Raw genomic sequence first — 21750 nt, 5'->3', positions numbered from 1 at the left:
GCTGATTGAAGTCAGGTGCAGGTGATTAGAATTCTGGTGAGGATGAGCGGGTGGGCGGTGCTCTGGGTGACGTGGCAGGTGAAGGTGGCTGTGGTGAATGCCTGACACTACCCCCCCCCTCCAGGGGCGGCTCCTGACGCCCTAAGACGACGCCGAGGACGGCCACGACGATGAGGGGCAGGACGATCCGGGTGGTTGCGATGAAAGTCAGCTAGTAGAGTGGGATCCAGAACATCATCTCGGGGAACCCAGGATCGCTCCTCTGGTCCATACCCCTCCCAGTCGATCAGGTATTCCAGGTGGCCTCCCCGACGCCGTGAGTACAAGATCTGGTGGATCGTATAGATGGAGGGTTGGTCCAGGACTTCTGGAGGAGGAGGTTCTGCTTCAGCTCCCGGGGTTTCTGTGGCAGAGGGATAGAAGGGTTTTAGGAGAGAAACGTGGAATGTGGGATGAATACGGTACCTGGGAGGGAACTGAAGCTGGAAAGTGACATTGTTGATCTGCCTCAGGATCTTAAATGGACCAATATAGCGGGGACTCAGCTTGCGGCATGGTAGCCGTAGACGAAGGTCGGGGGTGGACAACCAGACTAGGTCACCAGGTTGGTAATGGGGGCTGCTCCTACATCTGGCGTCTGCGAAGTGCTTGTCCCGGCGTACTGCTTGCTGGAGATGGTGATGAGCTGAGTCCCACTCTCTCGAAACCAGTGGTCGACAGCTGGAACATTTGAGGGTTCCTCCGTCCAGGGGAACAGTGGAGGCTTGTAACCGAGTACGCACTGGAAAGGTGTTAAGCCGGTGGCATCTTGGCGGAGGGAGTTTTGTGCGTACTCAGCCCACGGGAGGAACCTGCTTCAGCTGTGTTGGTCTTCACTACAGTATGCCCGGAGGTAACGTCCGAGCTCCTGGATTTTTCTCTCTGTCTGGCCATTAGTCTGTGGGTGATATCCAGAGGAAAGATTAACAGTGACGGAGCAGGCTCCTGGAGAGTGGCTTGCTGAATGTCTTGATCTAGATTCCAGATTATGGGACTGACAATGAGGTTAGGAGGGAGGATGGGTTCGGGGTCGGTTGGCTGGTCTGACGATGATTGACGAGAGAGGGCGTCTGCGGGGATGTTTTTGGAACCAGGTTGGTAAATGATCTTGAAACTGAAGCGTGTGAAGAAAAGTGCCCAGCGTGCTTGTCTGGGATTGAATCGTTTAGCATCTCGAAGATATTGAAGGTTCTTATGGTCCGTGATGATGGTAAATGGATGAATTGCCCCCTCTAACCAGTGGCGCCACTCCTCCAGGGCCAGTTTGATGGCAAGCAGTTCTCGGTTTCCCACATCGTAGGTTTGCTCCACCGGAGACAGCTTCCATGAATAGAAAGCACAGGGATGGAGGATAGCAGGCTCACCGACCGCTTGAGAAAGCACTGCACCCACTCCAGTGGTGGAGGCGTCAACTTCATGAACGGGAGTTCTGGATCAGGATGGTGCAATAAGGGTGCAGTGCTGAAGAGGTGCTTGAGATGTTGGAATGCTTAGTGGGCAGCGGGGTTCCAGGTGAGGTGTTTGGGTTTACCCCGCAGGAGGGAGGTCAGTGGAGCTGTGATGGAGCTGTATCCCTTGATGAATCGACGGTAGAAGTTGTTTTTTTCTCCACTTTGAGATACAGATGATGCTGGCGGAGTTTGAGGAGGACCTGCTGGACGTGCTGGCGATGTTCGGCCAAGTTCCGGGAGTAGATCAAGATGTCATCAGTGTAGACCACAACGAATCGATGGAGGAACTCCCAGAACACCTCGTTCATAAATGTTTGGAAGACAGAAGGACTGATGGATAAGCCGTACGGCATGACCTGGTATTCATAGTGCCCCGTAGGTGTTACAAAGGCGGTCTTCCATTCGTCTCCCTCACGAATACGAACAAGGTTGTACGCACTCCGCAGGTCCAGCTTCGTGAACACCTGGGCTCCGCAAAGCTCTTCGAGGGCTGCAGGAACCAAGGGAAGCGGATAGGGTTGTTGAATGATCTGTGAGTTGAGTTGCCGGTAGTCATTGCATGGGCGGAGACCTCCATCCTTCTTACCCACGAAGAAGCTCGAAGCGGCCGGTGAGGTAGATGGTCGGATGAATCCTTGATTTAGGGCCTTTGCAATGTAATCCTTCATCACCTGGCGCTCCGGGATGGACAGAGGATAAACCCTTCCCTTGGGTAGTTGAGCTCCAGGCAGTAAGTCAATAGCGCAGTCCCATGGCCAATGAGGTGGCAGATGGGTGGCTGCTTGCTTGCTAAACACATCCTGGAACGCCATGTACTCCGCTGGGATGTCGGGTGTGAAGGCGGGTTCAGGGCTCTCAATCTGCGCGGATGCCACTGGAGCTGGAACTTTACCTTCCAACAAGACAATGACCCTAAGCACACAGCTAAAATAACGAAGGAGTGGCTTCACAACAACTCCGTGACTGTTTTTGAATGGCCCAGCCAGAGCCCTGACTTAAACCCAATTGAGCATCTCTGGAGAGACCTAAAAATGGCTGTCCACCAACGTTTACCATCCAACCTGACAGAACTGGAGAGGATCTGCAAGGAGGAATGGCAGTGGATCCCCAAATCCAGGTGTGAAAAACTTGTTGCATCTTTCCCAAAAAGACTCATGGCTGTATTAGATCAAAAGGGTGCTTCTACTAAATACTGAGCAAAGGGTCTGAATACTTAGGACCATGTGATATTTCAGTTTTTCTTTTTTAATAAATCTGCAAAAATGTCAACAATTCTGTGTTTTTCTGTCAATATGGGGTGCTGTGTGTACATTAATGAGGAAAAAAATGAACTTAAATGATTTTAGCAAATGGCTGCAATATAACAAAGAGTGAAAAATTTAAGGGGGTCTGAATACTTTCCGTACCCACTGTACCCCTCTATTGGAAAACTGACTCCATGGATATCGGAAATAAAGTTACATACTTTTTGCCAAAATTCCTGAACTAGAGGGCAGGTCCATGTGTAAAAGAGTGTAAAAAAGTTCCTTCCTCCACACCACATCTAAAGCAAAGAGGTGAATTTTTTTATTAAACTTATGAAGTTTTGGTGGTGTCATATACAGTTGATGAAGGAAGTTAAATTGAATCATTCTATATCTAGAATTCAAGTATGATGTAACACCATCCTTACACAGTTCACCCCACGTTTCTCCTTCAATGCTAATGTCTGAATCATGTTCCCATCTCACTTTTGATTTGTCTAATTCAGGTAATGGTTTATTTATCATAAGAGAATTATTATTTTATGTAACGGTCGACTCGAGTAGACAAAGTGCTCCAGTTGTGTTAAACTAGGTAGTTTCAGTTGGGTTTTAACTCTTAGAAAGTCTCACAATTGCAAGTACCTAAAAACTCCTTATTGTCTAAATTGTATTTGGATTTAAGCTGTTCAAAAGACATTAGTACATCATCTTCGAAACACTGTTCCAGACGAGATATTCCTTTGTCAGCCCATATTTTAAAATACTTATCCTGAAAGCATTTTGGGAGCAATCTGTTGATCCATAATGGTGTCTTAGGGGAGAGAGTCCTTTTCTGTCCCAATGTCTGTTGCAACCTTGTCCACAAACAGACTGTATGAGTAATCATTGGGTTTCTGATTTTTTTTATCAATTTCTCATCCCATTTATATAAAATATCTGTGGGGTCATTCTCTTTTAGTTCACATAATTCTATTTTAAGCCATGAGGGGATGAACTCACTCCTGAATACCTGGGCCAGATATCTGGAGTGTGCCACCCACCAGTACATTTTAAAGTTTGGCAACTTTAATCCCCCTTGATTGTACCCTAAGACTTAATTTGGGTGTTTTTATTCTTTCTTTTTTTAAATAAATTAATAATATTATTTAGAAAGGATGTGTTAAATTGATAAAAAGTGATCGCACTGTTGTTAGAAAAGATTTCTATTTTTGAATACATTTTTGAATGTAACTTTTTATTCATTAAAGAATCCTTAAAAAAGTATCACAGGATCCAAAAAAATATTTGGCCAACTGTTGCCAACATAGAAAATTTTAGTAATAAATCAGCATTTTATAATGATTTCTGAAGGATCATGTGACACCTAAGACTGGAGTAATGGCTGAAGAAAATTAAGTTTTGCATCAGAGGAATAAATTATATTTTAGAATATATTAAAATAGAAACCATTATTTTATATTGTAATAACATTTCACAATATTACTGTTATTTTTCAGTTTTTGTATCAAATAAATACAGCCTTCTTAAACATAAGAGACTTATTTTAAAAACATTACAAGTCTTACTGACTTTTGAACGGCATTGTATATAGTTCTTCTAAAGTTATGATGAAACTGTTAACATGAAACTTTATGTAAACAACAGCTTAAGATTAAATTATTATCAAAATTGCTGTTGTAAGCTTGCCATTGTAAATAGTGACTACAAACCATGCACTGCTCTTCGAAAAGATCTACTCAGCACTGCCCTTTTCAGTCACCAGGTGGGGTAACGCATCTTAACTTTTAGGTACGTTCTTAAGGTTGTCCGCTCAAATAGTCTTTGTCTATTTGCGGAGCACACCGATATACGTGTGCTTTAGCTCCTGACCATGGCTCTATTACAGATCGTTAAAGATTGAAAAAGATTAAGACGTTTTATTTCTGACTGACATGTGACCATCAACGCTGCACTGAATGGCTTCGTTATTTAAACCATGTTCCTAAACTCCCTGCGAAAATGCGTTGGCTACTTTTGTGCATCGTGGTCGTGGATGTTCTTGTGGGTAAGAATTGCATTTCTTAAAAATAAATTAGGAAGGCGTTATAATATCCAACAGTACCTTGGTGTTATACTTGTCTGCATACCTTGAATATCAAGTAGGCTACAATGGCTTATTGTGGTGGAAATGGCACCACAACTGTGTATTTTATTTTAATACAAAAAAGCCACTTCGTTACTTTATTGAATAATGAAATATTCCTTGTTTACGAAAGAATGGTGTTTCTTAGACAGTTTTGATGTGACCTTCATTTAACTAAGGGAAATTCTTAAAACTGTAAGTCTTGAGACATAAACGTGAACTTAACTGAACTGAATCTCAAGATGTTCACTTGATTAAATGTCTTGCCTGAGCAAGTATACCTTGGCAGAGCTGAATTATAATGAAGATGGATGTGCTCCACTTGATTTGGCTTTTTTCAATCCCTGCCCTGAAATATTATAGAGTAAACAGAAGGAAGGTATTACTTGAGTCATGTAATTAAAAATTCCACAACCATTGATTTTAGAATGTCAAATATAGACAGAATTTCTAGCAACAAGTGTACTTATAGCTTAATATGCTCTATGAGTCTTTTATCTAGTTTTAATATAGTCCTAAACAAATAAGTTGATTCAACTTAAAATAATTTGTAACCTGGCTGCCTTAAAATGTTGTGTTAAATAAGCTAAAAAACTTATGTTGTTTAAACATATGTTGGAGTTCCTTAAACCTAGAATTAATAGTTGGGATAACAAAGGTGAAGCTGAGTCAACTTTTAGGTTTTAGTTAGCCCAGCAAGATGAGAAAGTTGTGCTAACCTAAATGTAAGTTGAAACAACATAAAATTAGTGAGACCAACATGACAAGAAAGTTGTGCTAACCTAAATCCAAGTTGAAACAACATAAACTTAGTGAGACCAACAAACGTTTAGTTGTTTAAACTAACCATTTTGTTGAATGAATTTATAATTATAAGTTGTGCAGACTGAATAAAAATTGGCTAAACAAAGCATCTTGTTGAATCAACTTATATTTTTAAGGCAGCCAGGTTACTTTTTCAAGAATAGTTCATCTTACTTGTAATGTTAAGTTCATTCAACTGGTTGAACTATGTAATTTGCCCACACAACTCAAGTTTAATTTTCTAAGTTGTGCAAACTGAATAAAAATCGGCTCAACTAAGCATTTTGTTGAATCAACTTATATTTTTAAGGCAGCCAGGTTACTTTTTCAAGAATAGTTCATTTTACCTGTAATGTTAAGTTCATTCAACTGGTGGAACTATGCAATTTGCCCACACAACTCAAGTTTAAATTCATAATTATAAGTTGTGCAAACTGAATAAAAATCGGCTCAACTAAGCATTTTGTTGAATCAACTTATATTTTTAAGGCAGCCAGGTTACTTTTTCTAGAATAGTTAATCCTATTTGTAATGTTAAGTTCATTTAACTGACTGACAGCTGGCTGAACTATGTAATTTGCCCACGCAACTCAAGTTTCTATTTTCTAACAGTACTGCAGAAAATAGCCTCATGGACACTGAAAAACATGCAGAAGGCTATTTTATTTGAATTCAAAATAGACAACCTCCTACTTAGTATTACTGTGTTTAGTATTAAAACACCCTAACTTTAAAAACATAAACATTGACATTTCATTTCTGTGTAACAATTGCAGTACATATTTACATTCCTTTCACTGATTCACATTTAATCAAAAGAACAGATTAGGGATTCTAAATTTCTTGCAGAGTAGCATGTTGCGTAGCCTGTAAACACACTAAGAACAGCTGCGCCCACCAAAGTTCATGAAAAGTTTTTGGAGAACATCGGAAGTGTGCTTCATGTGTTTTGGGTAATCAGTGTTAACGATGTAAAGAAGACCTATCCAAGGCACAAATGCTTTCAGAACGTCACAGATATCGGTGAGGTCAAGACGCTCTTCCAAAATGATGGCAACGACAATGGTTTCTTTTGGAAGCATTTCCCATTGCGCCTCCTCAGTCACAATCAAGATGTCCATTTCTATGCCCTTCACTAATTCTTCAATATCATGAGATGCCTGTAAAAAAAACAACAAAAAAATAATTAATTATTTACATGCAAATATATTAATTGAATCAACATAGAATACTACTGTACATTACTTTAACTATAGTAATACATTCTGTTAAAAATATTTAAAAATAATAATAACAAAAACAACCTCAACAAACAGCAATTAAGAGGCAAAGTAAAAAAAAGGCGTAAGTTACATAAGCATGGCTGGGAGTATCAGACCAACTGCAACAAGTACTTTAATTTCCAGAATATAAGGGTGTTTCAACACTAGCACTTTTGGTGTGCACCAGGTTCGGTTGATGTTAGAGTTTGGTTCATTTAAATGGTGTGAACTCTTAGTTCTATCATTGTTTATCTAAAATTGTAGCCATTAGGGATTTATAAAACTAGTTGCCGAAATTCTACTGCTGCTAGTCGATGCTGAAAATACCAGTCGTTCAATTTTTTTATTGGCACATTCTGACATATTTTGCTTCACAGTTTTACAAAGACTATATTCAAAGTATTGTCAGTATAATGTTACATTTTACATACAAAATACTTTTAGTAAATAAATATTTACTTATATTATCAGTCTTGCCCACACATTCACAAGAGTATCAAGACACGTATGTGGTGCTGATGTAGAACATGCATGCGATGCGCCTTGTTTACGAGCAGAGGAATGCACATGCCTGTCATGCTACTCTCGTGAATGTGCATCGAGGACTGAAAAAAACTAAATTACATTTTTTAAATCTAATATAAAATGACATTAAAAATTACAATAGCAACTAGGGGTGTTACGGTATGTGTATTAGAACCGAACGATTCACGGGGGAAATTCTAAATGGAAGTGGTCATCCATATGCCCTACTCCTTCAGAGGGCAGAGGTTGGAGTTTAGACTTTGGAGTGAGCAGGGCAACTGCGTTCCATTATGTAGAAGTTTGGAATGCACTTGGCAAAGGGAGTGATGTGTCTGTCAACAGATGTCGCTGTTTTAATGGCATAGAAAAATGTCATTTTATTGTTGTTAGCATTACTGTTGCAAATAAAAATATATTTTATGTTTTAAATATATAATATATAATAATAAATGGAACAATTCCAATAGGGTCCTCGCACTGCAGTGATCGGGCCCTAAAAACTAATATTAGACTTTTTAAAATATAAACTGTATGTTTTTTTTGCAACAGTAATGCTAACAACAATAAAAAGACATTTATGCCTTTAAAACAGCGACATCTGCTGACGGACACCATGCTGCATTGTCACGGGAAGGTAATGGACACCAGCTGAAGGTAATGAGGAAATTACGCTGCTCCCTTTGCCAAGTGCATTGCAACTATCTACATAATGGCATGCATGTGCCCTGCTCACTCCAGTCTAAACTCCAACACTCTCAAAAAAAGGTACAGTTTTGTTGCTGGGGCTGGAACTATCCCTTTAACACTTTTTGGCTTTTTTAGTATTGTGAATGTACCATGTATCATGACATACAGTAAGTACTGTGTACCATATCGAAAACATACGTGTTACAGCCGCTGATACGCTAATAAGAATTCTTTTTCTATTACCAGGAACATGTCACTGTAGATTGATGGTGCTCAATTTGGTCACCCACAACTATAATGCCAAAAGTCATGTCCTGGATGAATACCTCGAGAACCTGTGTGCTTTAATAAAAAGAAAGGGAAGCCTTAAACTATGCCTTATAATATTAATTCACAAACTCCAGTAAATATGTGCACTAAATAAATACATTTACTTACAACTTTGTCCAAGCTGTCCAATGTGATGGATACAACTGCAAAAGGACTTGCTGAGGTCCAACCACAGGATCGTTGAATTCTATGCTGATCTTCAGTCATTCCAGAATATCACAAACATGAAAAATACAGAAACATGTTAAAACAACGCTAAAAATAAAAATAGATAAATCTTGACAGAGAAAGCCAAATGTCATTGCAAGTTTACGTATCAATTACCAAAACCCCATTTTACAATACAGAAAAGGCTTTTAAACTACATAACACAGGAAATTAGAACAACCAAAAAAAGCTAATTTTACACATTTGTGACAATCCTTATGGCAGGGCTGTTTATACAAGATATACGCCTTTATTGTTATTTAAAAACCTATTATGTGTCCGGTGAGGCACTTCAATAACCGAGAGAAGAGTTTGTACCGGTTTGTGTCAGCAATATCAAATATACGTGCTTCAAACGAACTCTGAGGGAGTTGCTCATTCGTTTCTTTTATAACATGCATAAAAATGACAGTTCGAGTAGTAATATTGTTTTTAATCTTAATCGTTCATAAGTTCTTTTTTTTTTTTAAATTCTCCGTTCTAAATCCATACATTTGTTCGTCCCTCTTCATCTCGCGCTCTGCATGAACAGTCTCTCTCTAATAATACATACCAAACTGTATATTTATCATTCTCCACATAAATCCAGTTCAGTACCGCATGGGAGTATACTTGGTATAACATTTATATCGAAAATACTGTGGAACCCTGTGTATTTTCAGAGTGCCGCGAAAATAACACATATTACTAACGAGAAAATACGACGCGTTAAACCATACTTGTACTCTTCTTAGACAACATACGTAATTGTACATATATAGTAAACCAATAAATACAAATATTTACAAGACTGACCGTATATTAACGCAGCTTTGCTGTGGGTTCCGGTGAGGGACGTTAACTGAGAGAGTTGCCGGTTTGTGTCAGAAATATCAAATATACGCGCTTCAAACGAACTCTGAGGGAGCTGCTCATTTGTTTCTCTTATAACATGCATTAAAAATGACACTTCGAGTAGTAATATTGTTTTTCTCCCCCTTAATTTTAATCGCTCATAAGTTAATTTTTTAAAATTCCCGCCGTTCTAAATCCACAGTTGTTCGTTCCTCTCCGTCTCGCGCTCTGTTTGAACGGTTCTCTCTCTAATGCAGCACTGGCCTCATATAATACATAGCAAACTGTATATTTATTTTCCATATAAGTTCAGCTCTGTACCGCAGCAGAGAATATAATATTTATACCGAAAATACTGTGGAACCGTGTGTATTTTGAGGCTTAGAGTACCGCGAAACTACATATAACCAACTAGAAAATACGACGCTTTAAACCATACTTGTACTCTTCTTAGACAACATACATAAATGTACATATATTAAACGAATAAATACAAATATTTACTTACCAAATTTGTTGATTGAGAACGTTTTCCAACTCCGTGGAGAAGCTCACCATGATGGCTAACAGACATCATCTTTCTGCAACGGTCTTCACGAGATATCGCGATATGTGACGCTAAGAACGTGATTTCCTCATTAAATTGATTCAACACATTTTTTTAAGTTGAGGGGGCAAATAAAAACGTTTTGTCAACTTATGAATTAGTTGAGACAGTAAAATTTAAGATGTTAAGTTGAATGAGCAAATTCAGTAGCTGCAAGTTGTGTTAACTTAAAAAAATTAATTGAAACAACTAAATGGTGAAATTATTTTTTACAGTGTACTGTGGGCAGTTACAAGCTTTATATAGAGCTTCTTTTTTAAATTTGCTTTAATGTCACTGCACAGGATAATTGCTAGTGAAGGGCTTGAGACTATGGACATTTTTTGCTGTACCATTGCTATCTACTGCTGTCCAGTGTTTAAGTTTTCATAATGCATCAAAATGTTCTCACCCTCTCTTTTCAGCATCATTTGAAGTGATTACCCCTAATAAACATCTCCTGGCAATCCGAGGTCGTCCAGCAATACTGGGCTGTGAGTTCACACCTGATACTGACCTGTCTAACTTGGTTGTTACCTGGCAAAGACAGGAGGACTCACGGGTTGTCCACAGTTTCTATTATCTACATGACCAATTAGACCGACAGAGTTCAAATTACCAGAAACGGACCTCATTGTATAGTTCAGAGCTTGGTAAAGGAAATGCATCTCTAATAATTGCAGCCGTTAGCCCAAAAGATGCAGGTTGGTACCTGTGTATAGTGAGTAACACAAAGGGAACGGGAAGAGCCTTGATGCAAGTGACCTGTGGAGGTAGGGATATGATGAACACTGAAGAAATATGTTGTAGAAGCTTTGAGCTTCATTTTCAGTCACCAAAGATAACCTATGAAATATGATGAAAATGTTATGAAAATGTTATTTTGATTTGCAGTGAACATTGTGTTCAAGTTATACTTTGCTGTAAAACATTCAATCAGCTAGAGATTAATAGAGATTCATTTCAACACAGTGCAGCTAATTGTGTTATGTGGAGTGTAAAAAAGTTCCTTCCTCCACACCACATCTAAAGCAAAGAGGTGAAAATTTTTTATTAAACTTATGAAGTTTTGATGGTGTCATATACAGTTGATGAAGGAAGTTAAATTGAATCATTCTATATCTAGAATTCAAGTATGATGTAACACCATCCTTACACAGTTCACCCCACGTTTCTCCTTCAATGCTAATGTCTGAATCATGTTCCCATCTCACTTTTGATTTGTCTAATTCAGGTAATGGTTTATTTATCATAAAAGAATTATTATTTTATGTAACGGTCGACTCGAGTAGACAAAGTGCTCCAGTTGTGTTAAACTAGGTAGTTTCAGTTGGGTTTTAACTCTTAGAAAGTTTCGCAATTGCAAGTAGCTAAAAACTCCTTATTGTCTAAATTGTATTTGGATTTAAGCTGTTCAAAAGACATTAGTATATCATCTTCGATATGTTCCAGACGGGATATTCCTTTGTCAGCCCATATTTTAAAATACTTATCCTGAAAGCATTTTGGGAGCAATCTGTTGATCCATAATGGTGTCTTAGGGGAGAGAGTCCCTTTCTGTCCCAATGACTGTTGCAACCTTGTCCACAAACAGACTGTATGAGTAATCATTGGGTTTCTGATTTTTTTTTATCAATTTCTCATCCCATTTATATAAAATATCTGTGGGGTCATTCTCTTTTAGTTCACATAATTCTATTTTAAGCCATGAGGGGATGAACTCACTCCTGAATACCTGGGCCAGATATCTGGAGTGTGCCACCCACCAGTACATTTTAAAGTTTGGCAACTTTAATCCCCCTTGATTGTACCCTAAACTCAGTTTTTCAAGACTTAACCTGGGTGTTTTTATTCTTTCTTTTTTAAAATAAATTAATAATATTATTTAGAAAGGATGTGTTAAATTGATAAAAAGTGATTGCACTGTTGTTAGAAAAGATTTCTATTTTTGAATACATTTTTGAATTTAACTTTTTATTCATCAAAGAATCCTTAAAAAGTATCACAGGATCCAAAAAAATATTTGGCAGCGCAACTGTTGGCAGCATTTTATAATGATTTCTGAAGGATCATGTGACACCTAAGACTGGAGTAATGGCTGAGGAAAATTCAGCTTTGCATCACAGGAATAAATTATATTTTAAAATATATTAAAATAGAAACTATTATTTTATATTGTAATAACATTTCACAATATTACTGTTATTTTTCAGTTTTTTATCAAATAAATACAGCCTTCATAAACATAAGAGACTTATTTTAAAAACATTACAAGTCTTACTGACTTTGAACGGCATTGTATATAGTTCTTCTAAAGTTATGATGAAACTGTTAACATGAAACTTTATGTAAACAACATCTTAAGATTAAATCATTATAAAAATTGATGTTTTAAGCTTGCCGTTGTAAATAGTGACTACAAACCATGCACTGCTCTTCGAAAAGATCTACTCAGCACTGCCCTTTTCAGTCACCAGGTGGGGTAACGCATCTTAACTTTTAGGTACGTTCTTAAGGTTGTCCGCACAAGAAGTCTTTGTCTATTTGCGGAGCACACCGATATACGTGTGCTTTAGCTCCTGACCATGGCTCTATTACAGATCGTTAAAGATTGAAAAAGATTGATTAAGACAGTTAAGAAGTTTTATTTCTGACTGACATATGACCATCAACGCTGCACTGAACGGCTTCGTTATTTAAACCATGTTCCTAAACTCCCTGCGAAAATGCGTTGGCTACTTTTGTGCATCGTGGTCGTGGATGTTCTTGTGGGTAAGAATTGCATTTCTTAAAAATAAATTAGGAAGGCGTTATAATATCCAACAGTGCCTTGGTGTTACACTTGTCTGCATACCTTGAATATCAAGTAGGCTACAATGGCTTATTATGATGGAAAAGGCACCACAACTGTGTATTTTATTTTAATACAAAAAAGCCACTTCGTTACTTTATTGAATAATGAAATATTTCTTGTTTACGTAATAATTCGCATTTTAGTTAAAGATTGAATGTCTGAGTCTGACACGATGAAAGGATGGTGTTTCTTAGACAGTTTTGATGTGACCTTCATTTAACTAAGGGAAATTCTTAAAACTGTAAGTCTTGAGACATAAACGTGAACTTAACTGAACTGAATCTCAAGATGTTCACTTGATTAAATGTCTTCCCTGAGCAAGTATACCTTGGCAGAGCTGAATTATAATGAAGACGGATGTTCTCCACTGGGGTTGGCTTTTTTCAATCCCTGCCCTGAAATATTATAGAGTAAACAGAAGGAAGGTATTACTTGAGTCATGTAATTAAAAACTCCACAACCATTGATTTTAGAATGTCAAATATAGACAGAATTTCTAGCAACAAGTGTACTTATAGCTTAATATGCTCTATTAAGAGTCTTTTATCTAGTTTTAATATAGTCCTACTGTGGGCAGTTACAAGCTTTATATAGAGCTTTTTTTTATATTGCTTTAATGTCACTGCACAGGATAATTGCTAGTGAAGGGCTTGAGACTATGGACATTTTTTGCTGTACCATTGCTATCTACTGCTGTCCAATGTTTAAGTTTTCATAATGCATCAAAATATGAAGGAAACTTGATTTCTTATGATATGATCCTTTAAAAATATACCCAGAGTGTTTTTTTCAAGCAACTCTAAAATGTTCTCACCCTCTCTTTTCAGCATCATTTGAAGTGATTACCCCTAATAAACATCTCCTGGCAATCCGAGGTCGTCCAGCAATACTGGGCTGTGAGTTCACACCTGATACAGACCTGTCTAACTTGGTTGTTACCTGGCAAAGACAGGAGGACTCACGGGTTGTCCACAGTTTCTATTATAAACAGGACCAATTAGACCGACAGAGTTCAAAATACCAGAACCGGACCTCATTGTATAGTTCAGAGCTTGGTAAAGGAAATGCCTCTCTAATAATTGCAGCCGTTAGCCCAAAAGATGCAGGCTGGTACCTGTGCATAGTGAGTAACACAAAGGGAACAGGAAGAGCCTTGATGCAAGTGACCTATGGAGGTAGGGATATGATGAACACTGAAGAAATATGTTGTAGAAGCTTTGAGATTCATTTTCAGTCACCAAAAATAACCTATGAAATATGATGAAATATAAAAATGTTACAATTTTGATTTCCAATGAACATTGTGTTCAAGTTATACTTTGCTGTAAAATATTCAATCAGCTAGAGATTGATAGAGATTCATTTCAACACAGTGCAGCTAATTGTGTTTGTCTTTCTCAGCTTATTACTCTGAGCCCAGGATAAGCATCCTTGTAAACTCTTCTGCATTGAAAGTGCAGTTTGAGACAGAAGGTTTTCCCAAACCTGAGGTGACCTGGCTGGGGGAACACAACCAGAACCTCAGCTGTCACATGGAGATCTATGGCCAGACAGAAGATGGGCTTTATTTCATAAAGAGCATCTTTGAGGCTCAGAAACCAGTGGTTAATGTCACATTTACTCTAAAGAACCACCTCCTAAATCAGAACCTGCACAGACCGGTGTTCCTCAGCTACGGTATGTACCTGTGTGTGAGAAACTGGCGGTTAAAGGCATGCCTTTCATTATTTTATAATTTTAAGGCATAATTTTCCTGCTCTATAACAAAGAACTCCTTTGTCTGTCGGCTGTATTTTTTACTTGCCTAACCACAAACAACACTGGAAAGAGTAACACAATGATTCAGTTGATACAGACTTAATTTTTCAAGTATGAAATGCTGATGCAAGTGATAGAGGTGGTGACACATATTTGTATGCTTTTGTAATAGAAGAATGCAAAAGCAAACTAAATTCTTTTAAGCGGTTTAGGATATAAAGAGGCTTGGGTGTTGATAACACAAGTTTGAGGTGTAGCAGTTTTGTCTTTACTCTGCAGTGCTGAAACTGTTAATCATTTTGGCTACACCCATTTCAAAACCAAAAGGCAATTAACAGCAAATTAAAGCTGTGGAACTAATAATGACTCTGTGTTTTTAGATGGTTTGTCTATATTAAAATCAGACTTGCTGTCATTTACCCAAGTATGAGATGTTCCAGTATCAGCACTCCTATCAACCAATAATATTTAATGGTTAGGTTTAAGGTTAGCCTGTGGGCTATAGACTTGAGCAATCATTCCCATTTGATCTAATCGCTTGTAGGTTATAGTTTAATCAGCCTATACTTATGGCCTATACTTAAGATTTAAAACATTGACAATACTATACTGTAGTAATTGTGTGACTAACATATTTTTTATTTTGATTAGATAACCACAAATGTTCTAGAATAGAAGCAGTTAAAGTTGTGAAAGTACACAATATCCATATGTATGCAATTTCAATACTGTGGCTTTGTGTAGATATTTAAAGATGGCCATCTTTAGCTTGATTGTTGATGTAAAGGTAACACTTTACAATATGAGTCCATTTGTAACATTAAGATTGATAACAGCTGTAGAATAGAAGTACTGTTCCTTGTTAGAGTGTTAATTTCAGCATTTACTGATATATTTTAAATATTTTGTTGCTTTTGTTAACATTAAAGAACAAAGAACTAACTATAATGATGAGTATATAATTAATAGAAATATTTTTATTCATGTATGACTCGGTAGGCTACTTTTCTTTTTTAAATAGTAGAGCACTATTTATTTTCCGTTCAGTATTCACTTTAAAAACTATTGGTCGATTAATCGGTATTGGCCAGTGTGGTCCGACCTAGTTATTGGTATCTGTAAAATCCAGTATCGGTCGACCTCTATTGTGAAGCACCACGTAGTTGGTTTGGTTCATTGCTCTTGCTTATAACTCTTAAATAAATGCTTATTTGCTAAAAAGAGGGTGTCCCAGTTGCACTCTATACTTACAGGGTTAAATGGCAGAGTACTACTAGAGAATAACTTATTTTTAACATATAATTTCATGTTGCCCAAGCCCAACCAGCTTCTTGGGGGCACACCAACAGACACTGCAATGTTCGTAATATGAAGTCTGCTGCTTTTTAGAAGCAAACAAAAAAAAAAAAACAAAAAAAAACAGAGAGGTCATAACCTTTCTGTCACACTCACGCACACACAAGGGGATGGAAGAGACGAGAGATGAGTAGCAATACTATTCAACCATTTATTAAACAATGTCTTTAAAAAAGACAACAGCATTGAACAAGTAATGAGGCTCTTAACTGAGTGGTTTTGGCAGATGTAGTAGTCCCAAAGTCCAGTAGTTGAGCCACGCCACAGCATCGACAGAGAGAGCAACAAGGCATGTGAACGGTAGACCAGACAATGTGACAATGGCAGAGAGTCCTGTTTTATAGGGCGTGGCTCAACGAGCAACAGGTGAATAGGATTAGAATTCGGGTGATTGTGAACGCGTGGGTGGAGCTTCCGGGTGTGTGTCAGATGAGGGTGGCTGTGGTGAATGCCTGACACTTACATAGAGTGCTGCATTAACCCTGTGTTGAGTTTGTGAACCCTTTAGAATTCTCTATATTTCTGCACAAATATAACCCAAAACATCATCGGATATTCACACAAGTCCTGAAAGTAGACAAGAGAATCCAAACGACCAAATGAGACAAAAAAATATTTTCTTTGTCACTTATTTATTGAGAAAAATGATCCAGTGTTACGTAACTGTGCGTTGCAAAAAATATGTGAATCTTTGCTTTCACTGGTGTGACCCACTTTTGCAGCACTAACTCCAGCTAAATGTTTGTTGTAACTGCTGATCAGTCCTGCCCAGTGGCTTGTAAAAATTTGATGCCATTCCTCAGTACAGAACCACTCCAATTCTGTGATGTTGGTGGGTTTCCTCCTATGAACTGCGTGCTTCAGGTCCTTCCACAATATTTTAATTGGATTAAGGTCCAGACTTTGACTTGACCATTCAAAAACATTAACTTTGTTCTTCTTTAACCATTCTTTGGTAAAAGTGTTTAGGGTCGTTGTATTACCGCGTGACCCTCTTTCTTTTGAGAGTCAGTTTTCAGACAGATGTCCTGACATTTTACTTTAGAATTTGCTGGTATAATTCAGAATTCATTGTTGCATCAATGATGGCAAGCCATTCAGGACCAGATCCAGCAAAACAAGGCCAAACCATGATACCACCAACATCACCATGTTTCATTGATGGGATGACATTCTGAGGCTGGAATGCAGTGTTTACCTTTTCCCAAACATAACGCTCCTCATTTAAACCAGAAAGTTCTGTTTTGATCTCATCTGTAAACAAAACCAACAGCCCTCTGGCTTGTCTATATGATCTTAAGTAAACTACAGACTGGCAGCAATGTTCTTTTTTGGAGAGCACTGGTTTTCTTCTTGCAACTCTGCCATGCACACCATGGTTGTTTAGTGTTCTCCTGATGGTGGACGCATGAATATTAACATTAGCCAATTTGAGAAAGGCCCTTAATTGCTCAGAAGTTACCCTGGTGTCCTTTGCAACCTCACAGACTATTACATGTCTTGCTTTTAGAGTAATTTTTGTTGGTCAACCACTCCCCTTGGGAGGATAACAGTGGTCTTGAATTTCCCCATTTCTCTGTCTGACTGTAGATTTGTGGAATCCAAACTCTTTAGAGATGGTTTTGTAACGTTTTCTTGCCTGATGAGCAACAGCAACTCTTTGTATGCCCTGACATCTGATAGTCTTTCCACTGAATGAAAACACCTCCGAACAGATCAACTCTAATTTCACCTTCAAACTAACTGCTAATCCTAGAGATTAACATACTTTTGCAACGCCCAGTTATGTAACACATGATAATTTTTCTCAGTAATTAAATGACAAAGAAAATATTTTTGTCTCATTTGGTTGATAGGGTTATCTTTGTCTACTTTCAGGAAAATCTGATAAAGTTTTGGGTCATTTATCAGTCACATGGCCTTATGTTTACTGTTTTTCAAATTATTTTATTGTTTTTATTTTTACTAAATTTATTGTTGTCTCAACTAGCTGATGAGTCAGGAATTAAATCAGAGTGTTTTGATTAGGTAAAGAGATTTGTGGTGTGTCTCCAGGAACAGGATTGAGAAACACAGATAATTAGCAGTCACGTTTTTTTCATAAATATCTTTCAAGAAAAGGCAGTGTGTCTTACTTGAAATCATGCAACCCCTCAGAGGATCTCACATGATGCCAACCCTGAAACAACATACAAAACTACTGAATTTTGCCACAGGTTTGATCGTAACATATAATCATTAATGTTAAAGGTCACCAAAATTCACTTTTACATGTTGTTTGAAGATAAATGTGTGCTGGCAGTGTTTGTACACAACCACCCTATAATGATAAAAATCTGCCTGCTCCTTTTTTTAATCTCCTGATATCATGAGCAGTGTCTCAGAATTTACAGATCACAGAATCTGTAAAGTGTGACATCACACTTTACCAGCCCCACCCACAATTGTTGACGGACAGTGCCCTATTAGCAGACACCGCCCCCGAGAGGTGTATATCAGAAATTTAAACTGATACAGCTTTAAAACGTGATTTCAGTGCAATATACATGGTAATCAAAACCAAACAGATGTTTTTTAGCAGAGATCGGAGATACGAGCTGAAATTGCACAGCCATGTTCTGGAAAAGGGGCAGGGCATAATAGATTTAATAGTGTTTGCTGTCTGTGTGATTACATGCCATTAACTAACTGGATGATTTTTTCTGTACATTTCTAACACTGAAAAGGTACTGCTAAATATAATGTGGAAACTTTAATTTTCTGTAAAGCTGCTTTGCAACTGTATTGTGAAAAGCGCTACATAAAAGAACTTAAATTGAGTTCAGTTATTGGCAGATTATGATTGCAGCTTTTGTAGCTCAATTACTATCTGCAAACATTGTCCGTTAGTGGAAACAACTTTTATGTCAATGAGCATACATCTATACAGCACACAGGATGTGCCAGTCTGAGCTGATAAAAATTCTGACTAGCCAACCAGTGCTTCAACAGGACCAGTGATGTTAATAATTAAGCAGTATTCAGTTTAATCAAAAGTATACTGGCTTGCATTAGTTGTTCTCTGAGAGATTGTACTTATACTATATCCAGTATATAGTATGTATCCTATATCCAGGGTTTGAAAGCTCAAGACGTTTTTGTAGTTGTAAGTTTGCATGATTTTGTGCAAGCACTGTAGCTTTTTTATATGCTGTGATTATAATACTGGAGTTAGATTTGGATCTGTTAAACCAAATGTCTTTTTTTCCTGTTTCAGATAAGGACACCACGGACCACATGATTATTGCGCTTGTTTTCCTCACAGTGATATGCTTTCTACTGATTACTGGCATCTTCTGGCTAGCAATTAAGAAACAGAAAAAGCAAACGCCTTCCCTGTGATGAACCATGAGAGTTAATGATTGTTAATGAAGCCGCTGTTCCCAGAAGGTCTGCCTGCATGTTTTGACTTGTGCTAACCATTACTGGCACTATTCATGGAATGCAAAGAGAGAAAATGTTCATTAAACTGTTCTTGCGTAAAATGAAAATAATTGCAAAATCCGGTAATTTTACGCAAGAATGACTTTCTAAATAATTTACACAGATCTCAACAAGTGTGAGAAGTGGGAGTCATATGGGTGTGTGCAGAATGTAATTTCTTAATCTTTTTACTGCTTATTTATTAATTGACCATTGTGCATTTTTCTTAAAAAATAGTTATAAAACATGTTGTTATGTTTTATATGAATTTTAAAAAAGATATTTTGGATATGGATTTTTTTTAAAAAAAAGATATAACAGTATCACCATGGATGTTTAACATCACACTTAATTGAAATATTTCTTATTTTAACTACTGTAAAACACGATTCCGTACCGTACAAGTTAAAATCGCTTATTGTATTATACACCATGGCACAAGTAATGCACTAAACATCTGTATATGTTTTAGTTTATATCTTAAGCAGTAATAGAACTGTGGAGACAATCAGGTGAACTTTAAGCTATGCGTAGCTTACGAATCTAAGTCAAACATAATTACTCACATTCCAAGCATTGCACACTGTCCAAAAGCCTTTACAAAAATAACCGTCACCCTAATTCTCTGTTATCTCGTCATGTTTAGTAATAAATATAGGGAGGGGGTGGCTATGTTGACAGCTTTGATTAATTAACAGTTTAACCTTCAAGCTGGAGTATGGACTAAAAATAAGGTTTGTGTCTACTTAGGGGTTTGTAAGAATGTATATACAGTAGTCAATATTTGAAGTGGATTAACAAAAGTTCATCAAAGTTGTCCTAAGACAAGAATGGGTATTTTGCTTTTAAAACAACTTTGATGAAAGGTTTTGATTCACTTCAAATGTTGACTACTGTATATATGTGTGTGTGTGTGTGTGTACTTGTTTTTGCTACATAGTGGGGACCAAATGTCCCCACAATGATAGTAAAACCTGAAATTTTTGACATTGTGGGGACCGGCATGCGGTCCCCACAATGTTAAAAAATGATTAAAAATAGTAAATGATGTTTATCTGAAAGTGTAACGATGCAAACATGTTTTCTGTGAGGGCTAGGTTTAGGGTTAGGGTTGGGTTAGGGGATAGACAATATCGTTTGGTCAGTACAAAATCTATAGAAGTCTATGGAAAGTCCCCACAATTCACAAAAACAAACATGTGTGTGTGTGTGTGTGTGTGTGTGTATTCATATCTTCATTTCATCTCCTTCAGGCAGCTCAGTGAAAACAGTATTTGTAGGAAAAACTAACAGGAATAGAATTTCATGAGGGCATATGATTATCATCACTTTTATAACCTGGTTGTTGAAAACTGAAAATTCTGTCTGCAGTTTTGCATCTGTATGATGTACCTTCTTCTGTATAACACAAAGATGATGTTTTATCCACACAATGAAAGTTAATGAGATCCAAAACAACACTGGTTCCCTGACTTTTACGGTATATATTTTTTGAAAATGAAAAGACATTTGTTAGATGTAAGCTGCACCTGAAGCCTGTATCAGGATTACATATTTATTGTTAAACTAGGTTTGATTTAAGACTAGTATATTGAGGTCAAGCTTGAGGCACAGGATATTTGAGGAATATAATAATACCTGAAACCTACTGAAGAGCATCAAAGCCCCTCATGCAGGAAATTCAAAACACTATAAAAAAGGCCCTATTGAGCTTGGGTAAAAAGGTATAGTCACCCTTGAAGAGCATGTTAACTGAAAGGTTCTTTCATTTCATGAAACTCCTGAATATCCTGTTCATACAATGGTGGTGATACATTTCACCAATATGATTTGTTTATTCGGTCCACGCTTATGAAAAGAGGGTAAAAAATGTGTTTTATGTTTTTGTTTGAATTTCTTTCTTTCTTTTTTTTCTAAATGCAGTCTGTCAAGTCAGTGACAGTTACATAGCAAATCTGTACAAACTAGGTTTTCAAAACTCGCTTGTTGTATGGCTCGCTTCAAACATTATTGAGAGTAACCTTATGCATTTAACATGTAGAACAAATGTTCTACGACCCAGCATCCATTTATCCTTCTGCTAGCTTATCCATTAATTATGCATTAATACAACACGTACTGTAGCAGTAATTTCACATTTTTGCTTATTACTCAAATAAAGCTTGTGTGAAGCAACTATGGCCTGATCAATGTTTTCAGTTTTCATCTTTTTTTAAACTTGGTCTTGGC

At 37.4% G+C, this 21750-nt stretch overlaps 1 protein-coding gene across 3 annotated transcripts; it reads left to right on the top strand.

The window, feature by feature from the left end:
- Positions 1-4574: 4574 nt before the first annotated feature.
- Positions 4575-21692, top strand: zgc:172120 (uncharacterized protein LOC799440 homolog). Of its 3 annotated transcripts, XM_051125474.1 has the most exons (5): positions 4575-4778; positions 10517-10864; positions 13773-14120; positions 14347-14622; positions 19316-21692. In XM_051125474.1, exons 1-5 carry the CDS (start codon positions 4733-4735, stop codon positions 19438-19440), a joined length of 1143 nt encoding a protein of 380 aa, XP_050981431.1. In that variant the 5' UTR covers positions 4575-4732; the 3' UTR covers positions 19441-21692. The 3 variants fall into 3 exon arrangements, with proteins under 3 accessions (XP_050981431.1, XP_050981433.1, XP_050981432.1); XM_051125476.1 differs by lacking the exon at positions 10517-10864; XM_051125475.1 differs by lacking the exons at positions 4575-4778; positions 10517-10864 and adding an exon at positions 12623-12863.
- Positions 21693-21750: the final 58 nt, after the last annotated feature.

Source organism: Labeo rohita, chromosome 13, assembly GCF_022985175.1.
Source record: "Labeo rohita strain BAU-BD-2019 chromosome 13, IGBB_LRoh.1.0, whole genome shotgun sequence".
In the NCBI taxonomy this organism is placed as follows: domain Eukaryota; kingdom Metazoa; phylum Chordata; class Actinopteri; order Cypriniformes; family Cyprinidae; genus Labeo; species Labeo rohita.
The sequence above is the reverse complement of the archived record's forward strand: the minus strand, read 5'-3'. Positions and strand labels throughout refer to the sequence as shown.

Coding starts and splice junctions, on each gene's coding strand:
- zgc:172120 (XM_051125474.1), top strand. CDS start 4,733: ATGCGTTGGCTACTTTTGTGCATCGTGGTCGTGGATGTTCTTGTGG. Junction 14,121..14,346: donor GATGCAAGTGACCTATGGAG/GTAGGGATATGA, acceptor TGTCTTTCTCAG/CTTATTACTCTGAGCCCAGG. Junction 14,623..19,315: donor ACCGGTGTTCCTCAGCTACG/GTATGTACCTGT, acceptor TTCCTGTTTCAG/ATAAGGACACCACGGACCAC.